Genomic DNA, 24,061 nt, shown 5'->3' with positions numbered 1-24,061 from the left:
TTCTCTCATTCATGTCTGTTGTTCAGGTGCTTTCATTCTTTTATGTTATAGTGAAACCCATCTCAGAGAACTCCAGTTATAACTTCAGGGAAGTTCAACTGTGATTTCAGTCCAGCAATCAGAAGTGAATTATCAAACAGGGTTTCCCAGCCCAATGCACAGCACCTGCAATACCCTCTGGCTACCTTCCTTAGAATACACTCTCCAGACAACAGACTTGGACATCCGGGAAAGCATGGAGTTGAGACCCTGCCAAACAACTAATTGAGCTTGTGACCCCAAAAAAGCAGCAAAAGAAATGTTAGCAGCAAAAATTTCCTCAAGCTTCCTAAAAGTATGTAATACATTTGCACTTGCAAACCTAATCTGAAAGAGAAGTCATTAACAGTCACTTGTAATTAAATGTGCTCCTACAAGCTTTTGAAATAAAAAAAGGAAATTCATTAGCCATTGTTTGGGACAACATGGGATTTTGACTTTTGCTCTGTCTTATCAATTCCACCTTCCAACAAATACTGTGTTGTGGGATCCATTTACAATATAGCAGTTTGTGTACTTTGCTGACCAAGCAAAACCAGATCGATTCTAGCAAAACTCTCCTCTTCTCAGACCGCAGGCATTGCCTGCCGACCCATCATCCTCACTTCTCCCTCCCATCCCAGGCCAGCAGTGCCACAACTACTGCTGCTAACAGTATGCCACATTTGTAAGGCTCCTCATCTTCTCTAGTGATCCCACACCTTCCTGTATCACTCTCTGGAGACTGATCTGAAATCAGAAAAAAAAAAAAAAAATCCTAGGGAAAAAAATCACTTCTCAAACCATCAAGCTGGCTTGCACTTCTCCAAAGATCTGGATGGTAATGGCTTACACCTACTTGAACAGAAAATCCATACTCAGCCATCAATGCAGAAAGGCACTTAGAGATTCTGTTCCTGAGTGGGGTTTAAGGACCTGCAGGCATCAAAATAGGAACAGGACCAGGAGAAACGGATGCAGAAGTAATGAGCACTGGAAGCTTAAACACAAGGTTTGTCTTGGAAAAAAAAAGCAATGTTTTGCACCCATTCTGGGTTCCTGATGGAAATTATCTTCTAGAACAAGTAACAATAGCAACAGGTTTCCACAGCACAGAACAAATGAACCAGGCAAACAGCGCGGTACATGAAAAGCTTGAGTCTTTTAAGGGATGGGGGAGCGTGAAAGCCAAAACCAGAAAATGTACTGCTGGAAAGAATTAAAGATAAGGATTAGCAGATGAACGGGACAGAGTCTCATGTGAATTTAGTGCCTGATTTTACCCCCTAGAATGCAGCAAAAATCCCCACTTCAAGGGGGGATTGCAATCACCTTGCAGATGATTGCAGCCTTCTGCTCCAAACGCTCCCCTGGAACGTGCCAGGAATGCAAACAGAGTAATCCATGTGCTGTGGAGACCCAGCACCACTTGTCACCCAATACAAACGACTCCCTGTGCCCATTAGTCAATTAGAGAGGCCAAGGATCTAGAGGAATAAGATTAAAAAGAAGTATTTTTCAAAAATTAAACCCACAAGATTAATTCTTACTGCAAGCAAGAGCAAGCCAAAAAGCAGAAGGAAAACCAAGACAAAGAGGTAACACGTATCATCATATCATCAAGCTAAAATAATTAAGGGAAAAAATTATAAGCTCCAGCCCCTGCAGAAAGTCACGAAGTTATAATGAACAGTACTTCCCATGGAAATATAAATTAGCAAGAGACACTTGGCAGCCCACATACCTGCACAAAAATAAGGTAAACAAATTCACAAGAGCTACCAAAGGCTTTGTAGGAAGTTGAAAAACCACCAAACACTCAAATTCTTTGCAAAGCAGCAGCTTCCCCCATCACACAACATGGGAGAGGGGAACACTCCCCTAACCTGGGATAGAAGATTAATACTACTCTGTCTTTGAGTTCACAGGAATCTAAGAACCCAAAATGCAGGTTTTCAACATGTCACCCATGGGCACACAAATGCTGTAGCCCTTTGTACACCCATTTATGACCTTTAGCTGCACCATGGGCCTGGAGAGGATGGATGCTAGACGATGCTTTAATTGAATTACTGGGTGCAGAAAAACAGAGGTGACTTCTTTTACATTAAATCTGAGCTGGCTTACTCTTCATTTTGATCTGAAAAGCAGCAATGCTGAAGATTTGGTTAATGAGCAACTCTAGGCAAAACCCATGAAATACTCAAGTTTAGGATGAAAGACATGAGCTCAGGCTCATACCCCAACCACTGCTGTGGATTTAGTTAATTGCTCTGTGTTTCTGAATTAATGCAATACACCAGACTGAAAGGGTTTAAGTTAGGAACTGAGAGCTTACTTTAAAAAGGAGTTTTTTTTAAATTCCTGCATGGTCACTCTTACAGTAAAATGAAAAGGCTTTAATGTGAATGAGCATTAACCACACAGACAGGTTATGACAGAGACAGGAGGAAGGCATCGAAAATCTATGCTGTAAATGCAGTTTGCCCTTTTAAATGGCACTCACACAAGGACCACACTGGCAGTATAACTCGCTTGCAAAGCGTTCCTGAGGGACACCTGCCTTGCCTCCCCTGGAGCAGCTGCAAACAGAGCCCCTGCTGCCTCCCCCAGGCTGGCACTATGAGCCATCCTCCCCTGAGCTGCCCTTCACCTTCAAGGCTACTGCAGGAAATGCAGAAATCCCAGACACCACAAATTGCTTAGATGGAAAGGGCTGTACCAGGGCAAGAGCAGCATTCCTTCTTTACTTTTTCTCTCACTATTAGGTCTGGTCAGTTTTATTTGCAATTTCAAAGCTTTTTATCAGCTTTAAAATTCAGGTACAAGTACAAAAGATGAGTAGACTTATTCTCCTAAATAAATCCTACTTCTGAGTGGCTTTACAGGATGAAGGTAAAAACTAGAGAGCAAAATTACTCTAACACCATCTGTACTGCCAGCCTTATTTCTGAAATTTCTGCCTTCTATGTCAAGGCATTAAACACATTCATTTATGACTGTGTGGATAGGTAAAGCCTTTCTGTATCTAAGCATTAGGAAATCAGAAATTTTGGAAAATCTCATCTAAAAGACAGAAAAACAGGGATATCAGGGAAAACCCCAGAGGAGACAAATACTCTTTAGATTTGGCTCTCTTGTGAAACAGCATGTTTAGCTGTGTAGGTTTGAATGTACTGCTTTGCCAGCCAAATTATGGTCTCACCTTTATGCTAAGTGTCATGGGACTGCTAAAATAACAAGTAATTATTGGGGATGGGGACTACAAGAATGATGCTTATGACACACAAAAGGGACTAAAAGAATGACACACAAAAGCAGAAAAAGTGGGATTAAAACCAAACAAAAATTAGTCAGACATTTTAACCAGATGGCATTTCCTCTTCCTAGCAGTCTGATGTGCTAAAGCCAAGCACACACGCTATGACAGCAGATGGAAATCACACAGCTTTGTTTATGTTTGGGACCTACAGTAAAGGGAACCATGCAAGTTTGAGCAGAGAATAATTACCCAGAGCCAAAGAAATGGGTGTTTTTTTAAAAAAAATACCAACCCACAATTGGGCAGGAGTTATAGTCAATAAAAACATGAGACAATTCAATAACTGGAAAACCCAGGAGTGTTTCCTAAATCATATTCAGGATGGAGAGAGCTACTTTCAACCTCTTCAAAGCTGCACCTGACCATAATGTGCTTAATAACCTGCCAAACACATTTTCTTCTTGTCAACAAAGCCATTTTACTTTCTTTTCATGTCACCCAAACTAGTTACACTTTTGCAAGTAACATCAGTCCTTGGCCACACTGTGGTCTATCACAAAACCCACTTAAGAAGGCTAGAGAATAACTTTGTAATGACTATTCTTCAAAACCACACCTCAGGACATCACAAACTGAGACTAGAGCTTCGTTTGCTTTAAATACAAGTAGCAACAACTTTGTCTTTTGCTCAAAAGCTAATTCCATCTTATTGTGTTCCCAGGCACACAACTTTTACTGTGCAATTCCATCTTACTATGTTCCCAGGCACATCACTTTGTACCTTTTACTTGCCACCACAAGGATTCGACAGGAGTTATTTCTATCAAAACTCCTTTATTTGACCACATCAGTGCTTACCTCCAGTTTTACCAGGCCTTAAAAAATGGAGGTTTTGTGAGATCAGAGGGATGCAGAGGCTCTGCAGCACAAACCCCAACCAGAGTTAGCAGCAGCCAGTCTCTGAGATAGAAAATATCATGTCCTTTTGTGCTTTTTTGCAGATATCCTAAGCTTTCAATTCCCTATGATGCCCTTCAATCTTCCCAATTTCTACCAGCCTACAACTAAAAAATAATTCAATAAATAGCCCAATCTCCTGCTTTCTTACATGCCCATTCCAATTTCACCAGAATGCCCTAAAGAGCACCCATTCATGCTGCTGCAGCATTTTTCCTTTCAAAGTTCTCCACACTCTTTATAAACATTGACTAATGAATCAGGCAATATTTACCCAGTTGCCTGGAAAACAGATACACCTTTTGTAACTGCACAAAGTAACAAGAAGTGACTCATTAGCAGAGTCGGGAACAGAAGCTGTGACTCCAAGCTCCTATTAACGTGGCACGTCCCCAGACACGAGCCCCAGAACATTTGCTCCCAAGGTGCCTGCTCCATCTCTCTGGAACACTGGAGATTTAGCAACCTGCAATGTTGTGCTCCATCCCCAATACCATGCATCTCATCAGGCATAATTAGTTCAGTATTCTCTTGTCTCTCACACCACCATTCATTCAACGTCAAACGCCTCAGCAAAGACTTCCTAATTAAAACATGTAAAGGCTAAAATAAAGCATATTTTTGTCACATCACTGCTGGGTCTTTCATTCACAATTGAAATAGCTTCACATTTAACCATGTATAGAGCCACATATGCTATCTCAGCACACAGCAGCAAACAGTGACCACTTCAATGCTGGGAGCAATTCTCGAGCTCTCCCTTCATCTCTAGGAGGAGGTGTGGATCTGCCTGCAGGAACAGACTGAGCTCTCCCAGTCCAGGACCTTATCTACAGTGCCACATGCAGGGGGGTCACACTCCAGCACGGCACTTGGCACAAGTGAGCCCAGCTGTGCAGGAAAGGCAGGCACATGGCATTTCCAGCCCTACACTTCCCAAGCCCCAGCATGCTGGGGATCTCTGCTACCCTGCCTCCAAGTGACAAACTAAGTGGCACCCTCCTCTACTCAACACTGTCTCAGCCAGAAACCAAGTATTTCCCCACACCATGCTGAAAAATTAACTTCCCTCTCTCTCTGAGACACTCAATCTGGAACTGAAAGCTCAAAGCTAATCCCTGTCTTAAACCACAGACACAACAGAAGCCAAGGCCAAGGAGCATGGTTTCCATGCAGACCAGCATTCAGGAAGTCCTGAATGCCACACTTCAGCCACAAACCTGCACACTCCCCTCCACCACATGAAATACAGAACATGCTGCTGAGACTTAGCAACACACACTGAACTCTGTCCACGCAGCGGAATGTTCTTGCCTTCTCTTGAAAATGAGGGGAAGGAGAATTACAAGTAACAAAAAAAAGCACCATCAGTAAAGAAAAATGAAAGAAAAGGCTGCCATCATCGCCACAGGGAAGCAGAGGCACAAACCACAACTCCGCATGCATGCCAGCCCTGCCAACGCTTGGATCCGAAGGCAAAGAAGCCCAGTACAGCAGGATGTGAAGAGCAAAGCCAAAATTTCCCACTAAATATTGCTGCCAAACAAGACATTTCTTGTCAGTATTTGTAAAACAAATTGAGCCTGTGCTGTAAATATCCCTGCATCTGTGTGCTGTTTGTTTCAGCATGAAGACTTGCAAATAAGGCTCCCAGCATATTTGCTGCAGGAGAATGGCTTGAGCCGCTCTGGCAGGACTCAGCTGTCCAGGCCCTCTGTGACCTGGGGCAGACAGCACTACTGCAGCCTCTGGTACTGTCACTGCAGCAGGTGACAGCCTGCTATATTGTATACAGGTGCAGCCACCTGTATATAATTTTTTAAAAAGCAATAAGCAAAGGAAAAAACCTCTCATGAAAAAAAAATTATTTAAAAGCTACCTCAACACTACTAGATTGATTTCAGAATGCTTCAGAAGTTAACAAGCAAATCAACCACAAAACTTGGTTTAGCCTCAAACTTTTTGTTTAGGGTTTCTTTTTGCATCCACCAAGACCTCCTTTACCACAAGCCTGTCTTCCAGCTCACCTTGCCCCATGAAGCAAGTTCACAGACCCTGTTATAGTATCCTTCAGCAGGAGTGACAGAAGGATAGAAGTCCATCTCTGAAAAATGCCCAGCTATTTTTTCCAGGTGCTTCCCAAACAAGACATGAAAGACAGCTCTGCTTTACCCTCAAAGAGAGAATTACACCTATTGCCTTGTTACAACATCCTGGTCACTGCCTGCCACTCAGGAAGTGGTAATCTGATTGTAGCATTACTGGTGTCAAAGAAAATTTTGGCAACCTACCAATCTATTCTCAGGTGTCTCAACCCGTTACAGCATGACTTTCAGCTCACTGCTTCACTGTCTGAGATTAACTCACCTTTCAGTATTTCCCCCTCATGGTGAGAGGAAAGGCACTGCATATACCAAGCTTCCTATGAAAAGTATTAAAGCACTGCGTGGGAGAGACTTGAAAATAAATTTATTGCAAGTAGCTTCCATAACAAAGTTTGGTCTAGATGCCAACATTTGGAAAATGAGAGTATATTAGGGTTTGATTAATTGAATTTTATTTTACAGCAAAACCAAACAATACATTTCCCTCCCCATCACCATTACTTACAAACTCAGGAGTGGAAACTGACCTGTTGAACTAAGTGCCAAAACTTCCCTGGATTTGAAGCTGAAGTCCTAAACACTAAATCTTTCCTTCTCCAACCCAGAACTAAAATAAATCCCGAACAGAGTTCTTGTTTAGTTGTATTACAGCAGCATTTTGAAGGGCCAGCTGAACGGCCTCATCATCCATCATCCAGCATCATACCACATACACACACACAGAGTAAGCAGTAAGTCCCCCAACACAGAGATAGCCTAAAACAAAAGACACAAAAGGATAGCAAGCACTGTATAACCAGAAACTGAAGCTGATTAGAAACTGAAGCCAAGAGGCTGGCTCAGTATCCTATTTGCTAGCCCTCACTATTGACAACAAAAAATTACTTATCAGTGCTTTTCTTAGAAATGAAGACTGATTTTCATGGATTCCAGAGGTATGCCAGGTCTCCTCACAACCTTCACCTTGTCAGAGTCAATACAATTTGTCCACTGGCTTTTCAGCAGGTGGCAAGTGGTGCAGGCTTCACTGACCTCTGAGGAACAGCCCTGCTTTCTGCCAGCAGATGACTTGGAACTCTGTCCCCACCAGTTGGGCAGAGATGAAAGTGTGTGTGCACTTGGATGAGCCCCAGCAGAATGCAAACAGAAGGCAGAGGCAGAGGACTCCACAGGAGAGATACCTGCCTGGTGGCAGCGGGGGGAGCAGGGCAGGTTAATAATAATCACAAACCCACATTAACTTCCAATTTACCAATGACTTATTCTGGGTCACTGTTTGATGGATGAGGGTTAGTTTCAAAAGTGTAATTTTAAGGGAGCCACATGATGTGCAGAGCTGACTTACATTTGTGCACAGTGTACAATCTGTTCATACCATGGCAATCCACCCAAACACACAGGTAGGCAGCAAGCTGCTCCTCTGCAGTGCAGGAAGGGGAACTTGCCACCTGCAGGCAAAGCTCTCAAAGCTGCAGAGGCACTACAATACACAAGCTAAAACCACAAGCAAACTGTTATTGAGTTGAACCACAGCGGAGATTTTCTCATCTGCAAACCAGAAAGTACACACCTGTTCATTCCTCCCCACACACACAACCACTTACAAAAACAAGTTTCTCTGCCTTCACGTCAAAAATTGCCAGAACTTATACCAGCATAGAAGAAGGTCTTTAAAAGAAAGCACATTTTATTGAGAAACACAAATGGGTGGATGCTTCAAAACCAAGCAAACAGCCTTACTGCTCACACAACATTTGCTGCCAGATCAGAATTGCACTGCCCTCCAGCTGAAGCACAACATGTGAGATTCCTCCTCCCCTGGCTTTGGAAAAAAAGCTTGCACCCTGTGTGTCGCCTATGAAAGGCAATGTTAGCTGGGGTCTCAGCTTCAGGCTGAAAAACATGCTGCCAGAGAAGTAACAACAGCCATAAGGAAAAAAATTATTCCCCTCCACTTGTTCAAAGGAAGAGAAGATGATAAGATATAAGCTCCCTATAGAAGAAACTACACAGAATTATGTGTCCACTTAAAGGCAAAAAGTTTCAGAGCCAACAAAAAAGCTAAGATAGCAATAAAAGTCAAAAAGGGAAAGGGAAAATAAGAAGGAAAAGAGCACAACACATACCCACAGTCTATCCAGCTTATAGTACCTCGTCCTTTCACCTCCTGGGCCACACTGGACAGTAATCTGAGGGAGCTTTCAGCAGCAGTGGCTGGAAGACAAAATTAAATAATAAAACTCTATTAATAACAGCATTACTGCTCCACACAAAACAACACAACATTGCATTTCTATGTTCCGAAGCACCCAAAGAACATTTTGTCTCATTTGAAGAAACCAGTGTAACAGGGATCAGTAAAATCTTCTGTAAACTAGAAGGAAAGCTGGCTGCAGGTGAAGCTGGTTGCTCCTTCCCTCTACCCCCTTAAACAAGACAGTAAAATTGGTATTTCCAGACATGTTCCCTGAGCTGCATTTACAGAGCTATACGGTGTCCTCTCCTACAGCTTCCATCCCAACACTGCCTTCTTCCCTGTGGCTGGGCATGAACCAGTTTGTACCACAGCCTGCTAATTAGAGCAATTTCATTTAGGACTTTCATCAGCTGTAAGGGCAAGTCATTCAGCATCTCTGCCTCCCTAATTCTACCCCAGCCATACACAGAAAATAACAGACTTTATCCTCATAATAACCCTGGGAGATACCCAAACCAACAGTCATAAGCAGTACCCAGAAAAGGTCCTTCCAAGTACTGGCTGTATTATAAATACCCAACAGAGATTTTTATAATGCCATGCCACATGTGTAGGTTTTGCAAATCACTACCATTCCAAAACAGTCTTATAAACGGTATTAAAAATAAACAGAAGAGAGAAAAATATAGCAGTACAAATAAGTATCCATTCCCCAAAAAAATCTAACAGGAACTGTTTCCTTCCTCAATAAGCAGAAAATAGAAACCCAGAGCCTCTTTCAGATCTCCACAACTACTTCAAGTAACTGAATGTAAGAATGGCAATATTGGGACAGACAGAATGCTTCTGCAGACCAATATCTTGTCTCCAGCATTTGAGGAAGTGAGGGCCTGCAGATGTCAGAGCAGACAAGCAGAACCAGCATGTAGGGATAACCTATCAAATAATCTCTAAACCTTCACAAGTTTTACCTCAACAATCTCCTGAGCCAGAAACAGCCTTTTTGTATTTTACAGACTTTGCTTGGGCCTGATGCTATCAGAGACAGCAACCCACACATATCAGCTCTCCAGAAACTCTCATACCCCCATACCCAGAACATGCAACTGCCACCTCTCACCAACACAGGGAGTTAGACAGGTGAGGGAATTCTTTGTATTTGGAATGGAACAGTTTGGCAAATACACTTTTAAAAATAAGTCTTCAGCTTGTCCCAGAAGACTCAGTAGCTGAGTACCCTTGGTAGGACACCCAGCTGGCAAGGGGAACTAAAATCTCCCACAAATGATGACACCTCCCAAAACCAATGAATTTTCTGATTGCGATAGAAAGTGACATCTAGTTCTGCTCAGCTGGGAAGTAAACCCTTTGTTCCAGCAGTATGACCAAATGCCAGCCAACATCTCATCACAGCTGGGGGATGTATATCTGGGATTGAAATTACACCTCCAAATTCCTATCTCTTTTTTTCCCTCCCCTCTTTCTGAGTGACTGCTGGGCAAGAGATTTAAAATTGTGCAAGGATCACTGTTCCAGGAAGAAACATTAATTCCACAGTCAGCTCTGCATGCAGTGCTTTAGACTGCTAAAACCAACCAATTAAATAACAAAAACAGAAAAAAAAGAAATCTCCATAACATGGCTTTTGAACAATGCCCATAGGGCAACATTTATTAGATGAGTGTCACAGCTGAAGTGTTCTGGTTGTGCTGCTAAAAATGAAAGCAACCACCACTTAAAATATTAAGCGTAAAAGAAAATTTTCCCTTTAAGAAGCTGAATAATACAGACGTCTTTTTATCTAAAGTGTTCCTTTCAAAAATCAAAAAGCATTAGAAACTCTTTTATGATTTTCACTTTGAACCTGTTACTACAAAACCATTTGACCAAGTTCAAGTGCTCAAAGTTCCCCACCATAGCAAAACACAAGTATTTCAATAAAAAAATAAGCCACTTATATAATTTTAACTGTTTCAGAATAAGCATATCTTTAGGAAATAAAGTTAATTACTCCAGGACCTGAACATCCTTGTCTGCAAAATTCTCTAATACTGGGGGGCAGAGGGAGGAGGATATTGGTCACCCTATGCTGCTCCAATTTGATACACTATGAACCCAGAGCAATGCTACCACCATTGTGTTTAATTGACATAAGACTTTTGCAACAGAAAAGGTCAGAAAAGGAGGACCCAACACCCAAACAAGGTGCTATCTTGTCCTGTCTGCCTACAGGAAAAAGAGGGAAGCAACAACAAAAACAATACAGCACGAAGGAAAATCATCTTAATTACACATTTTACTTCTTGCTGTCCAGTGACTTCCACACTCACAACAGCATTCTGCACTTGTGTATGGAGTTTAAAGATAGTTTCTTGATTTTACATGGTGTTGCGCAAAACACCGCCCAAAAAAAAAACAAGGCAAGAAAGGAGAAAAGGTAGAGCAGGAGCAGAAAGAGCAAAGGAAGAGCAAACAGTTTAGTAGGCAGCTAGAAAGGTGAGCCTGAATGACAGAGGAACCAACAAAAAGATTCAAGGGGATAGGTGGCATAATGTGAAATGAGTCATTTTCCATCTTACACAACAGTTCTTTTTTTATTTTTATATTTTTTTAATTAAAGCTGAAAGACAACTATGGGACACTCAAAACTGTCAGAAGCAAAGATGGATTGATTTCAGTTCTGTAACTATTCATTACGCCTTTCAGTGTCACCAGGAAATCAAAACTTGCAAACTACTGTGCTAAACACACCAGAAAGCTCTTATTACAAGGGAGCCAGTTCTGGAGACAAAGCCAGAATAAAGTACATTTTTGCCAATGTGACAGAGCAATTAGAAGGCTGAATTAAGATGACTCCAGTCTTGAAACATCAGGAGCCTCTGAATTAAAACAAAGGACTCCAGTCCCCAAGGAGCCCTTGCAGTCACACAGAAGCCCCTTGGTACACACCTTGCTGGGCACAAAGAGCTGTACCATCAAAGAAAAAAAGAAAGAAAATAAGACTTACCAGATTTGGAATAGAGCACCAGTACGTTATTCCGTGTCCTGAGAAGCTTCTTAAAATCCTTGTGATCACTTATTTTTTCTATGAGTGGAGACACCTTCAATGAGTACACGAATGCTGGCAAGAATGCCTGGGGAAACAGAAAGCCAAAAACATCAGTCACAAATAAAAAGATAACCTGCTTTTGCAAATTGTCATCATATTTTTTTATAATCTTGAGACATGCTGCCTTAAATAGGCTATCACATTGATTTGATCAACAAAACCAAAAGAAAAAATGCCAGGCACGTGATTTATTGAAACTGGGTCAATACATTCCTAACAAGTACCCTTACATGGAAAAATGAACAAAACATCAAGAAATACAGTTTTACTTAAGATGCCACCCCTTTAAAAGTTTGCTCCCAAATCAGACAATCAGATAATCAGATAACAATTCTATGTAAACTGAATATACTTTACCAAGAGAAGCAGCAAATTGCCACTTTGAGAGCACTCTTGTCCCTACATCTCTGAATATGCTGCAAACTCAATCCAGTACTTTGATACCCTACAGAAGACAGTCATGAAGTTAAAATAACCCACACTGACAGGGAGCAGATGTAGGAAATGAGACCAGAAAATGCAAGCAAGCCAGCATCCGCATTAGAGCACTAAGCACAACCCTCTCCCACCCACCCTTCCAAAGTGGAGCAGGGCTCATGTTTCCAGTGCCCACACCGTGTCACACACACAGCAGTGCCTTGTTCAGCTTCCACTGGCCACCTGGAAGACACAGCACTTAATCTCTCTGCATCTCAGCTCCTAATCTATGCAAACAAGTTTTTTTTCCACTGCATCTATTACTCTATTTAAATCACAACAGTTCCAGAGCAGAGTTTGACTGTCATGAAGTAAAGCTCATATCAAATTATGACCATAACCTCAGCTGGGGCCTTTACTGCTTATTCTTACTGCAATATTCTTCAATAATAATAATATAATAATATTCTTATCCATCAGGCTATGCTGCTTCCTTTCTGCACTGTACTGAATTCGTGCTAATGGAATGATTAAGGGAAGCTTAGCTGGAGAAATTATCTAGTTTCCATTCACCTTACAGTAAAACCTTAACACTTAATTGCTTGGCTAAAAGCTTTAGCTCATTTGCCTAACACACACAAGAGGTTCAACATTTCCTTAATTACAGAACTGATTTTGATCATGCCTTACTCCAACCAGGCTGGAAAATACGTCCACAGTGGATGTGAAGAAACAAAAGGCAGCTCTTGCATCTCATGCGTTACATCATGCAGTATTTAAAGAAGGGACTAAGCCAATGAAGTCAGAACACACAGCCCCAGGCACGCACTTCATTCAAATTCAGCTACTTCCAAGCACCACAGTCACTGAAGCTGAGAAACAAAACCTGCACCTACAAAGCAGACTGTATAAATGCCACAAGTCTTTACATGTGGAAAAGGGCATGAGGGGAATCCTGGGACATACGAGGTAATGGAGAGAAACTGAGCTGAGATGGAGATCATCCTCAAAACAGCCAAGATGTTTGAGAACTTAGAAGTTACCAGAAAATACACCTATAACACAAAATCTAAGAGTGAACAAGTCACCCCACTCTGCAGGCAGGGATCCCACCACTGGGCCCTGCTGGCCAGATGATCAGACTGTGAGAAGGAAGTGAACACATCTGCAAGCCAGCCTCTACCTTCAGCATAAATGTCCTTGATGCTTTAATTCGACCAAAAGACTCACATTCTTCTAAACCCAGATGTCCAGGGCTCAACCTTTCTACTTTAGGCTGATGTATGTGTATCACTTGTGTATTTTCTGAGATGAATACGTGGTGTTGCCAGTCAAAGCAGGCAAATACAGTTGGGCTAAATGAGGCGACACAGACATGAATAGTCCTGCCCAAAACCATCAATACCAGGTGCTGCACAGGAGAAATTAATCCAGCATTACAGGCAGATCTTTTTAAAGCTAAGTATTTTTTTTAAAAAATTCTTCCCTTCACTTTAATTTTTGTAACGATTCAAAATAGCGTCTTATAGTTTTATTTATTATAACTCAATGCCTGCCTTGATGCAGGCATTGAGTTACAGAAGACAAAAAATAAGCTTAACTGAAACTAAGGCTGAACACAGGAAAAAAGTGAAACTACAGGTTGCTCATTTGGCTTAAAAAACTGGACTCAAGGATATTCTAGTCTGTGAACTCTATCAAAAAGAAGCAATTAGACTAAAACATCCCACAAATGCCACTTTCAACATGACACCAAATGATACTGTAAACTTTGTTTAAAGTGCTTACCAACAGCTCAGAAGAGGGGTGTTAGAAAGAGATGATCTTTGAGCTCTCTTCAAATGCACACCATTTTATGGTTTTAAGTATAGTCATTCCATGTCTTTTCCAGTTAGAAAGGCTGTTTTGCCAGTTTCAGGAATTTTCTCTCTTTTTTTTTCTTTCTTTCCTTAAAATGGCAGAGCTGTAAACTTCTTGAAAAATTGGATTCTGAAAACAATGACAGCTTTAACTAGTGCCTTGTTGGTCTTGCCACGAACAGAAAACCCACTGCACTGGTGGAACAGCAGGGACTTGGAGGGAGATGCATGTCACATTGCATATATCCACTGCTTCTTTGCCAAATTCCTCTCCAAGTATCAAATCAATACATGCTACTCATTTTCCTGCAGTTTTACTACAGTAGCTCTCTTTGTTCCCATGGTTTAGCCCAAAACCTACTGGGAAAGGCATTGTGCATACAAGCACACCAGTCACCCAGCTGAATAAATCATCATCTCCCTTTAATTAAGATTAATGTTGCAGGTTTTCCTGGTTATAAAACCCAAAAGGTCCAAGCCAAAGGCATCGAGCTGGACAGAAATGCCCTGCTTGCACATCTAAGGCAGCCACTGCAACACTGGGAGGTTATCGGCTGAGCAGAGAAATTCACCAGCCCCAATTCTGTTTGTACTACATGATATTTGCAAACTGATAAGAATTAAGTAGTTCCACACTCTCCAACTTTCTCTTGCTGAAATTAATCAATACCCAACCTAGAAATAAACGAGAGGCTGGTTTATAGCTAAACCTCCAGAAGAACCTCTGTCTTCCCTACCAGCTCTGTTGAAGGCAAGGGATATCAAGGAGTCAGTTCTACCAGACATCTGTCCCAAACACGGGGCTGCTTTGCCCTGCTCTAGTCACAGCAGTGATGACTGTACCAGCAGCTACAGCCTCACCAGGCCTACAGCCACTAGTTCTGGCAACAATGTAAAATTAAGAGGATAGGAAAAAAAGAATTCTATGGAAGCAGTTGCACTCTTCCACAGAAAACCAAGCACATGTTCCTGCACAGCCCATAGGTAAAGCAGCAGCAAAGATGAAGCTAATTTGCATGTACTGTGCTATATGAATTTATTTGTAAGCCATGACTCAGGTAGATTTACTCCAGATATTTTGCAGGGGAGCTCATCAGCCAGGCACTGCCCAATCAAGCACACTGCTTCTTGTTTAAATCCAGGGCACAAGAGGAGACAAGCGCATATTAAAAAAAGAAAAGGTCAAGAAAGGTGACAGTCCCTCCTGGGCAGGAAGCCTCTTCTCATATGCGTCAGGAAGTGCTACATTCACACATATGGAAATCTATAAATAAGAAACAAGCTAAACTCTCTTGTCACTTGAGCATCCTAAAGCTTTAAAATCTATTCATGACCACCTCTGAAAAGTTAAGAAGTGCTCCAAGTATTTTTCTCAAGAAGCTGCCCACCCTGATACCTGCTAAAGTAAAAGGCATAATAGGACCAACATGGACAACATCTCTGCCACCCTTGCCAGTTATGGCAATGAGAAACTGCAACAAAACTGAAGGAAGGTCTATTTTATTTTGTGCTGTGTTTGCACAGTTACCTGTCATAACAGGTCCTTATCCATGGCTGGCTTGGTGACACAACTGTCACCTGGTGTTCTCAGATGCAGGAAACTTTGGTGGAGACCTTCCAAAAAAGACAGACTACACGTGGCAGACTATGAAATGCAAATCTCATAGCAATTCCAGGCTGCAGATTTTCCCCAGCTCAAGATCGCAATCTGAATTTATTTTCACAGAATTTTTATGGCATAGGTCACACATCAGTCATGTGACTGTAGTGTCTGAGATGCATGAAAGACTCTCAAGTAAAACATAAGTGAACCCAAATCCCCAAGACATTCAATTCAAAACTGCTGAGACACAGCTACTCAAGTACAAGGTACAAAACCCCCATGTGATCTAACTGTCTCTGTTCTTCAAAGTTTGTATTTAGATATATGATCTTGCAAGCTTGGTGGCAGAAGTCTGATCGGTCAAAAAGGTTCGATTTTCTTTTTTTCCCCCACTGTCTACTAATTCCTTGCAGAGCTGCCAAACATATGCACATGTTAAAGAGCAGTAAACACTCCACAACCCCACTCCCTTAGAATTGGTACCCAAGGAAGATCTGAGCTTTCAGAAACCCAGAGGCAAAGAGTTACAGGCAAATAGCTATTTGCTAATTATACTTCCAGGACTAACACTATTGAAAAATGTGGTCATCCCTCAGGCCATGTTTTCTCAAAATTATCAAGGATCTGAGAAAGCAGAGTCTATTTCTCAAGTTTTTACTCTTCTCTGAATCGCATTTTAAAATGAAAAAAGGGAATATCTTTCAAACAGCCACAAGAATGTATTTTCATATTTTACATTTATTATTCAAATTAAATGTGATAAATGCTTAACTACTGCTCCCACAGAACCCAGTTCAATTTATGAGTTGCTCCCCACAAAAGCTTCGTGACAGCATGGTCTTTTGCTAAGGATAAGCAGCATATCTGGAGAATTACTTATGTATTTATTTTACATCAAGGGCAATGAAAACACACAGTTTTAAAAACAAGAAAATAGATCTTCCTTATTTAATTTTGATTTCTATCAGAAGGGTAGCATTGTACACTGGACAGAAAAACTACTCCCTATTTCTCCTATTTCCACCTCAAGAGCCAGAAATATATACTTCCCTGGACACAAATAATGCATAAAAAGTATAAATGGATATGCAGCTGAAACAGTGCTTAGGTGCCTGAATCCATATGTCAACATGCAGTTTTTATGCACACACTACCACATGTATAATTAGCAGCCAATTTGCACACTATTCATCAAGAATAGCTGGGGCTGTGACAACAGACTCCAGCACAACTGCTGCTTGGCAGGGACACAGCCTTACACTCGACCACAATTTCTAAACTCTACTTTTTCAGGAAGACATTGACTCGGATTTCTGCCTTAGCTTAGCCACCCACTGGTGTCATTCTCATTTTGGGACAACAGCACTCAACCCACTGTAAATATGATCAATCAGCAACCCTGTGCATATGAAACAGATTGTGTCTGACAAGGCATTTTTTAGGAGTCTAGTTGAAGAGGAAACCTGCCTCAAAATTCCAAGTAGAAATGGAGATGACTGAATTTTATTTCATTATTAAACTTCTTTAGGAGGGGAGTAGTTCACATTCCGAACAAGGGTCTCATCTGCCACATTAAAATGGGGGGCGGGGGGGGTCAAGGGGAAGAAATCCCAACAAGAAGACAGAATCTCACCTTTCCTTTCCTGCTCAGCTCCCAAAATGAGCCCTGTGATGGACTGTGCACTTCAGTTCAGAAGGCTGGGACACCTCTGTACTGTGGTGACAGAGGTAAACCTGCAGATCAGCTGGTGACACAGCCCAGTCCCGTGGTGCAGACACGGTGCATGCACTGGCAATACCAGGTCTAAGTCATCTCCAGGCAAGCACAAGGGAGAAACTGACCCATTGCTTCCTTCCCCCCAATTCCTTCCCACTGAAAAATACAAGATGTTCAAATCAAAAGCCTTCTTGTTTACAAGAATCACAGTTTGACTGCAGATGTTTTATCTTCCTTGTTCATCATACAAACCACTCTTGACCTTGTGCAATAATTGCTTGCTTTTCACTCAGGAGCCCTCCCTCTGCTGCTATTTACATTCAGGGTTGTGCTGCTTTGATCACTGAGCCATTTGTAACAAATGCCTTCCAAGATGGATAGTGATAAGTAGGACAGTCCCCTTTTTCCGTTCATGATTAATATCTAAAATAGCTGTAGAAACATTTTAATCAAATCAGATGGGAGGAGACGGGTTAGCCCTGTTACCCAAAGGTACCTCAAGGAAGCCTGGTAAAAAACTACTTTGTGGAGTGGGGAAGAGAAAGGGTAGTAGCTCTTGGGTCTCACTTCAGGGGTCAGAGCTGAAGAGGCCCCTGCAGGAGACTCTGCAATCCCACTGGAATCACAAAACCATCTTCTGCCAGTTGCCCCTGTGTGGGCTCACAAAATGCAACCTGCTGAGGACTCCCACCACAAAGGCTGCTCAGTGATGTCTGTGATCAATCCAAAGAGCCACCAACGGTCTGAGTGGGGAGCAGCAACTCCCACACCTACAGCAGTGTGGGACAGCCAGGTGAGCAGGCTCCAGCAGACATACAGGAAAATCAACAACTTCTGCACTGCAAGACCAACAGCATTTGAAAACTGTGGGTTTGCCCAACAGATTTACATCGGCAGAGATGCCCACTGGACACTCCCTGGGTTTTGGTCATTCCCACAAGCTCTGTGGAAGAACACATTCTTACTGCATACATAATCCATATCAGTTAACTCTCACCTCAGGCTGTTCCATAAATTAAAAAAACAGAAGCAGTACTGACATTTTGTTGCGGAGGGTCATATCTGCAAAGAGGTAAGTATCATATTTTCTTTTGTTTTCAAAGGAAGGCAAATTAAAATCCTGACAAAGAGTGTCTTAGTACTCTCTAACTTAGGCTGAAGAACGCTACTAATAAGACATTCCACTTAAGGTGGTACTTGCTATGTTCACTTTCCAAATATAGAAGGTAGCAAAAAATACCATGGAGACGTCAAGATTTGACTAGACTCTACTGTTCATATTGTTCTAACACAGTGGGGTTTAAGCTACAGGCATAATAGTCTATACTAAAGGATGTTCTTAAGGGCTCTGAGTAGCAAATTAATTGTATGGTTTATCACTGGGTTTCCAATGCTCTGTGAAGGAAAACCTGTGCAACTATTTACTAATTAACAACTGACTGTAATAGGGTCAATTACAATCGTTGACAAAGAATTTTCTCCTTATTATGAATGTGAAGCTCTCTCTCTTCAAGCCAGGCAATGGCACCATACATATATTAAACAAGCTGTCGATGAAATAATATTTCAGATATCACTTCTGAGCAAGCACATTTGGCTACAGAAGTTAAGGGCATGAGCAAAGCATATGCCACATAATCCCCCACTAAAATTTGGGTTTTCGAGAAGTTTAAAGAAATACCACCTACTCAAGAAGCCCGTAGGAGGTACTATAAAAAGAAGACAGAACCACTATTAATGGGATTTATAAGGAAGAGAGGGCAAAAGATAACACCTGAAAATCTCTAGCACTTTATATGGCATTTGTTATCTTCAAAGCATTGCACAAACGTTAACTAATTAATCCTCACATTCTTCTGCCAGGTGATGGGATACAAAGTTTAATTTTAATAGCTGGAGCAAGATTCACACAGAAAGGAAGTGATCTGCAAGAGGCAAAAGGAAGGCAGCACCAGAACAAACCAGCACACAGCTGATCCTAGAGCAGCACAACCACACACATCATGGTGTGCCATATCCAGGAAAAGTGAGGAGGGGGAGAGAAAGAGTCTATTTGCAGTCACCCAGCAAACAGGCTATATGACTCTAAACCCAGAGACAGCAGACAGGACATCATCAAGACAGTCACAAATTAAGTTACCTTTCTGATCTGTGTTCTGCAAGCGTGCAATTCACAGCACCATCCACCAATGCTACCAGCCACTCACAGCTGACGCAGTGCCAAAACTAAAGACTTGCTTTGCTATCACAATTTTTTGCCATTCACAAGCTTGAAAAGGTGGCAGAAACAAGGTAAACAACAACTTATTTACAAAGTGACCCTGCCTGCACCAAGAAATTTAAGGCAATGCTAGTTAGTGCAATGCAATTTGCAGCCAGAGTTTTTCCATTCCTCCAGCCACAGCTCTCAAGAAATACCTCACTGCATCCATTTTACTGAAACAGAGGAATTCAAGGAACTCCATCACCAAAAGGCAAAAGAAATGGTCAACAACAGAACAAGCACCTCTTCTATCACCAATTGCTCAGGACACCATGAACTCACCCCTGGGCAGAAACAGCAGTTCTGATGACACAACACTGGCAGGGTCTCCAACATCCCAGGGCCTCTGAGCTAAAGAGGTGCTGTGGCACCAAATTCAATGGATTGAAAACATCCCTCCATAAGGCATGGAGTGGAGTAACGAAGCCAAGGTTTGACTTGGGAAGGGCATCTGAGGACACACAGCATAGCCCACATCAGAGTTTTACAAATCCATATTTTGAAGAGGGAATGGACAAAGTATGAATACAGTGGGGGGACAGCAAGTAAGGAATTTGTCTCTGCAATACTCTCCCTCTGACTGCCAGGAAAAACTGTCCAAAGAGGCTCCTGTGGTACAAACAGTAACTGGATGGGAAGAGGCACTCCTGAATTCAAGCCCAAATGCCACAACAGGAAACAGCACCTGAGCACTGCAGTGGTGAAGCAGGGCTCACACCCTGCCTGCAAACTCACCAGAAGCAAGCCACTGCTGCCACACTGCAGGGCTACCTGCAGCACAGAGGGAGTCACGGCCAAGCCCTCCTGCAGGCCTGGATTCACAAGTCAGCGTCAGGGCTCACTAGTGCATTCCCTAAGGATTAAGGAAGTACTTGAGGAGCTGGAAGCCGGAAATGTTCCTTCCAAGCCCTTCTTTGAAGGCACTGGGTTTGAGTGGCACCAGGTCACAAAGTCTGCTTCCCAACAGTGCTCAGCCAGCTGGACTCTTGACTGTTTCTCTGTCATTAAGCAAACATTTGGAAGACAAACTGATCTTTGCCACACTGGTATGAGATAATATTCATCAGTGTTTGCAAAGCAAACAGACCCAGATGCAAAATCCTGTAGGAAGCAGTGGCTGCCTTCTGCTAGGGAAGGCACAGCACCTGATGCATCAGAGGAAATGCCAATCCACCTTGGTGTAAAACTCCTTCCCAGTGCCTTGGACAGTAAATTCAGTCCTTTGAATGTGAAATACAGTCAACCACTGTAATAAACCAAATAGGGATAAACCAAACAGGGAACCCACAACTTCCTCACGGCTCTCCAACTCATTCAAGAAATAAAACTACAGCAGGCAGAGATCCCCCCCACCATCTTTCTCATGTGTGTGTCACACACCCACAGTGATGCTGAAGGTAACAAATTAACAGCTTACATTAGAAGCTACTGAAACATATTTTTCATCCAGCTTTGTAGGTTCCCTTTTATGTATGTAGCCACCTCCAATTCTGGGTCAAAAAATGAGCCCTATTTTTCAGAAGTGCTATGCACGCACAACTCTAGCTGCTGTTCCAGGTGCACTGCAAGTAGTCAGCACTGCCAGAAAAACTAACTAACAAACAAAACAAATGCCAAAAAACCAAAACACATTGGGATACATGAAAAAGGACTGTCTGGAAGAAAAAAATGTTTCTCATTGACCTGCCAAGCAGTTGGTATTACCTTTAGTTTAACTTTACACACTGAGAACCACCTGATTTAACAGCCTTACATCTATTCAAAATAAATTAAAAGCAGGTTTTGCTATGTCACAGCTGTAAAGCTGTAAACTAGTTTTTCAATCCTCAAGTAGAGCGAGTTACATATTTCAAGATGAAAAATCACACCTTCAAGTGCAAGATAATGCAAATTGGAAGAAATAATTTAAACTACTTGTACACAGCAAAGGGGAAAGAATTAGCTGAATCAACAGCTCAATGAAGACATCTGCTCAGCATGAAGCATCACAGAGCAAATAAACTGCTGTGGCAAATTAAGAAAGGTAAGTAATAATAATGTGGATAAATTAAAATGGCTTTGTATAATTTCACTGACAACAGCAGGGCCCCTCTGCTCATCTCAAAGACACCAGCTCTGCAACACAAAAGGTCAAAGAGGGCAACTAGAACAATTAGGAACAATAGATTCATATGAAGAAAGATGGGGAAAATATCTTTTAATCTACAACGAAAAATCACAGGAAAATATTTACATTAACATAAAATGAATGTTACAGTAAGATGAGGTCTGACAATCATAGTGGATATAGTATGAAATACCAGAAATAGCTCCATGTGCTTAGCTATTTTGAAGAGAGGGAAAATTCAGTCCACTTGTAACTCCCTTGGTCCACAGTATATGCTCAATCTGAGGAATGCACTGCCACAAGTATCACTGAGAAACTACTGCATACATTAAAGACAAGCCACAGAGGAAAAAAATTCACACTGAGACCTCTCCAGCATTTAGGGAGAGTTCAGCCTGACTTCAGTTTCACTTGAAATCAATGAAGTGAAGATAGCAGAGGTCTGTGATTCTAGATCAAGCTTAACGCAAAAGTTGTTCAGAATGCACAGCATTTCTCCTCCCTCCTGAATGAGCCGAGAGCCATGGCCCTGCCAGGGGCAAAAAGGCTACATCAGGCAGGGCTGAATCTTTCTGTCCCACAAAGGCAATTCTAATATTAGTACAGAATAAGCATATGGCAATTAGCAATTCCACACTTGATTTGTATGAACTAGGTGAGCACTCCACAGTCATGCATTTCCAAATACGTTTCAGATCACTTGTGCATAAAAAGATTAACGTAATTTTTCATTAATTATTAGCTTCATTTGCCCGGGCAGAAGGATGAACTGTAGTTCATGATAATAAATGGAATAAAGTACTGTTTTAAAGCATGCCTTCATTAGTCTTTTGAGCTATTTATGCTAAATTCTGTGGATTAAAAAAAAAAGGGAAGAAAAATCAGACTTTAAAGTATTTCTGGAAGTCTAGGAGCCTCCCTGAGGTAAGCAGCGCTCTAGTCAGTGTAACGTCAATGAAGCACACCCCGATTCTGGGGAGCGCAGCGGGATGGACAGCGCCACATGCCAGGGGCGCAGGGGCGGGGGTGCCCGCGGCGGGGGTGCCGCACACAGGTGCACAAAGCCGAGCGCGGCAGCTCCGCTGCGGCACAGCCGCCAAGGGGGAAATCCTCTGGAAACCCTCTGCCACCGCACCGCTTTCCACACGAAACTTGGGACCGAAGCGCCGCCGGTCGGAGCCCCCGGGGCCGGGGCAGCCGGGGCCCCAGCCCGCCGCCGCTCGGGGAGCCGCTGCCGCACGCCGGGGAGCGCTTCCTCCGGGCGGTGCTTCGGGAGGCAGAGAGAAAGGGAAAGGGGAAGCGGGAGAGCAGCACACGGGCTGAGCGCTGGGAAGACACCCGGGAGCAGCGCTGCCGGAGCCCGGCCATGCCGGGCTGTGCCGAGCCGAGCCCGCCCGCGGCGGCGGCGGGTGCGAGCGGCGGGGGAGCCGCCGCGCCCGGCCCCGGGGGCCTGTCCCGCTCCCAACTTTCGCCCAACTCCGCCGGCCGCGCCGCGCCCCCGCCCCGGCCCGGGGACGGGGGACACCCCGCGCCGCCCCCGCCGCCCCCCGGCGCCACTCACCGCCAGGCCGAGCAGCAGCAGCGGGAGCGGCGGGAGCCGCCCGCGGCGCCGCGCAGCCCCCGCGCCCTGCCCCGGCGCTGCCATCCCGCCGCCGCGCCGGACCCGCTCCGGACCCGCCGCCGCTGCGGCTGCTGCCACGTCTGGCGGCGCAGGCGCGCTCGCCGCCACCGCCCGCCCGCGCCGCGGCATGACGGGGGCTGTAGTCCGGCCCGCGCCGGGGATGCTCATCCCCCGAGGGACGGTGCCGCTCCCGCAGCCTTCCCGCGCTGGGAAATAAACGCCCAACCCCTACCGAAATGCTGCCCGAAATCCCAGTCCCGTTTGCTTCAGCCGAGGTTAACAAGTTCCAGCTCTTCTCTCACGTCCCACTAGCCTCCCGTCCGGGGTTCTTTGTGCCTCTACCTCTCTCCCGGCGTGTGCCTTACTCCAAAAGGGCTTCTGGCACACAGCCTCTTTCCTGATGCTTGTTTGTCAGGGGTTTTAAAGCTTTAGCTGATCTTAGATCTGGAATAAGAGGTGAAAAAGGGAACAAAAAATAATGAAAGGGGAGAGAGAGTTAACTGGTAGAGAGGATTAGAAACGAGGACCTGTTGTCTTTGTAAGTTGTTCCCACTCATTAAATCCTAAAGGTGAACCCTGTTTATCCTCACATGTCGGCAATGATACCAAAGTGCAAGCAAATAAATAAATACACTGAGTCTGACCAGGATCAATTTGTGCAGCCTGCATTATAATCACGGTATTGGAATGGTTGCTGCATCCAGACGAACAAATCAGTCTGTGCCCCGAGTCTGGCACATCCAGTGAGCTAGCTCTGCCTCGCAAGGACATCCCAGATGTCCTGCCAGTAATCTTCAGGTCAAGGCAGGTCAGCCACGTTATAATT

At 43.4% G+C, this 24,061-nt stretch overlaps 1 protein-coding gene across 1 annotated transcript in view; it reads right to left on the bottom strand.

Annotated features, from left to right (window-relative positions):
* The window catches only part of PDIA5 (protein disulfide isomerase family A member 5), a 97,777-nt gene extending 74,445 nt beyond the window's left edge, over positions 1-23,332 (bottom strand). Inside the window, exons 1-3 of the mRNA XM_077181658.1 lie at positions 23,176-23,332; positions 11,547-11,673; positions 8,469-8,556 (exon numbers count right to left, since the gene is read on the bottom strand). Of these exons, the coding sequence (XP_077037773.1) occupies positions 8,469-8,556; positions 11,547-11,673; positions 23,176-23,259 (299 nt within the window). The 5' untranslated portion in view covers positions 23,260-23,332. The remainder of the gene's footprint in view (positions 1-8,468; positions 8,557-11,546; positions 11,674-23,175) is intronic.
* Positions 23,333-24,061: the final 729 nt, after the last annotated feature.

This window comes from Agelaius phoeniceus, chromosome 7, assembly GCF_051311805.1.
Source record: "Agelaius phoeniceus isolate bAgePho1 chromosome 7, bAgePho1.hap1, whole genome shotgun sequence".
In the NCBI taxonomy this organism is placed as follows: Eukaryota; Metazoa; Chordata; class Aves; order Passeriformes; family Icteridae; genus Agelaius; species Agelaius phoeniceus.
Note: the sequence above shows the minus strand (reverse complement) of the source record. Positions and strands in the feature narration are given on the sequence as shown.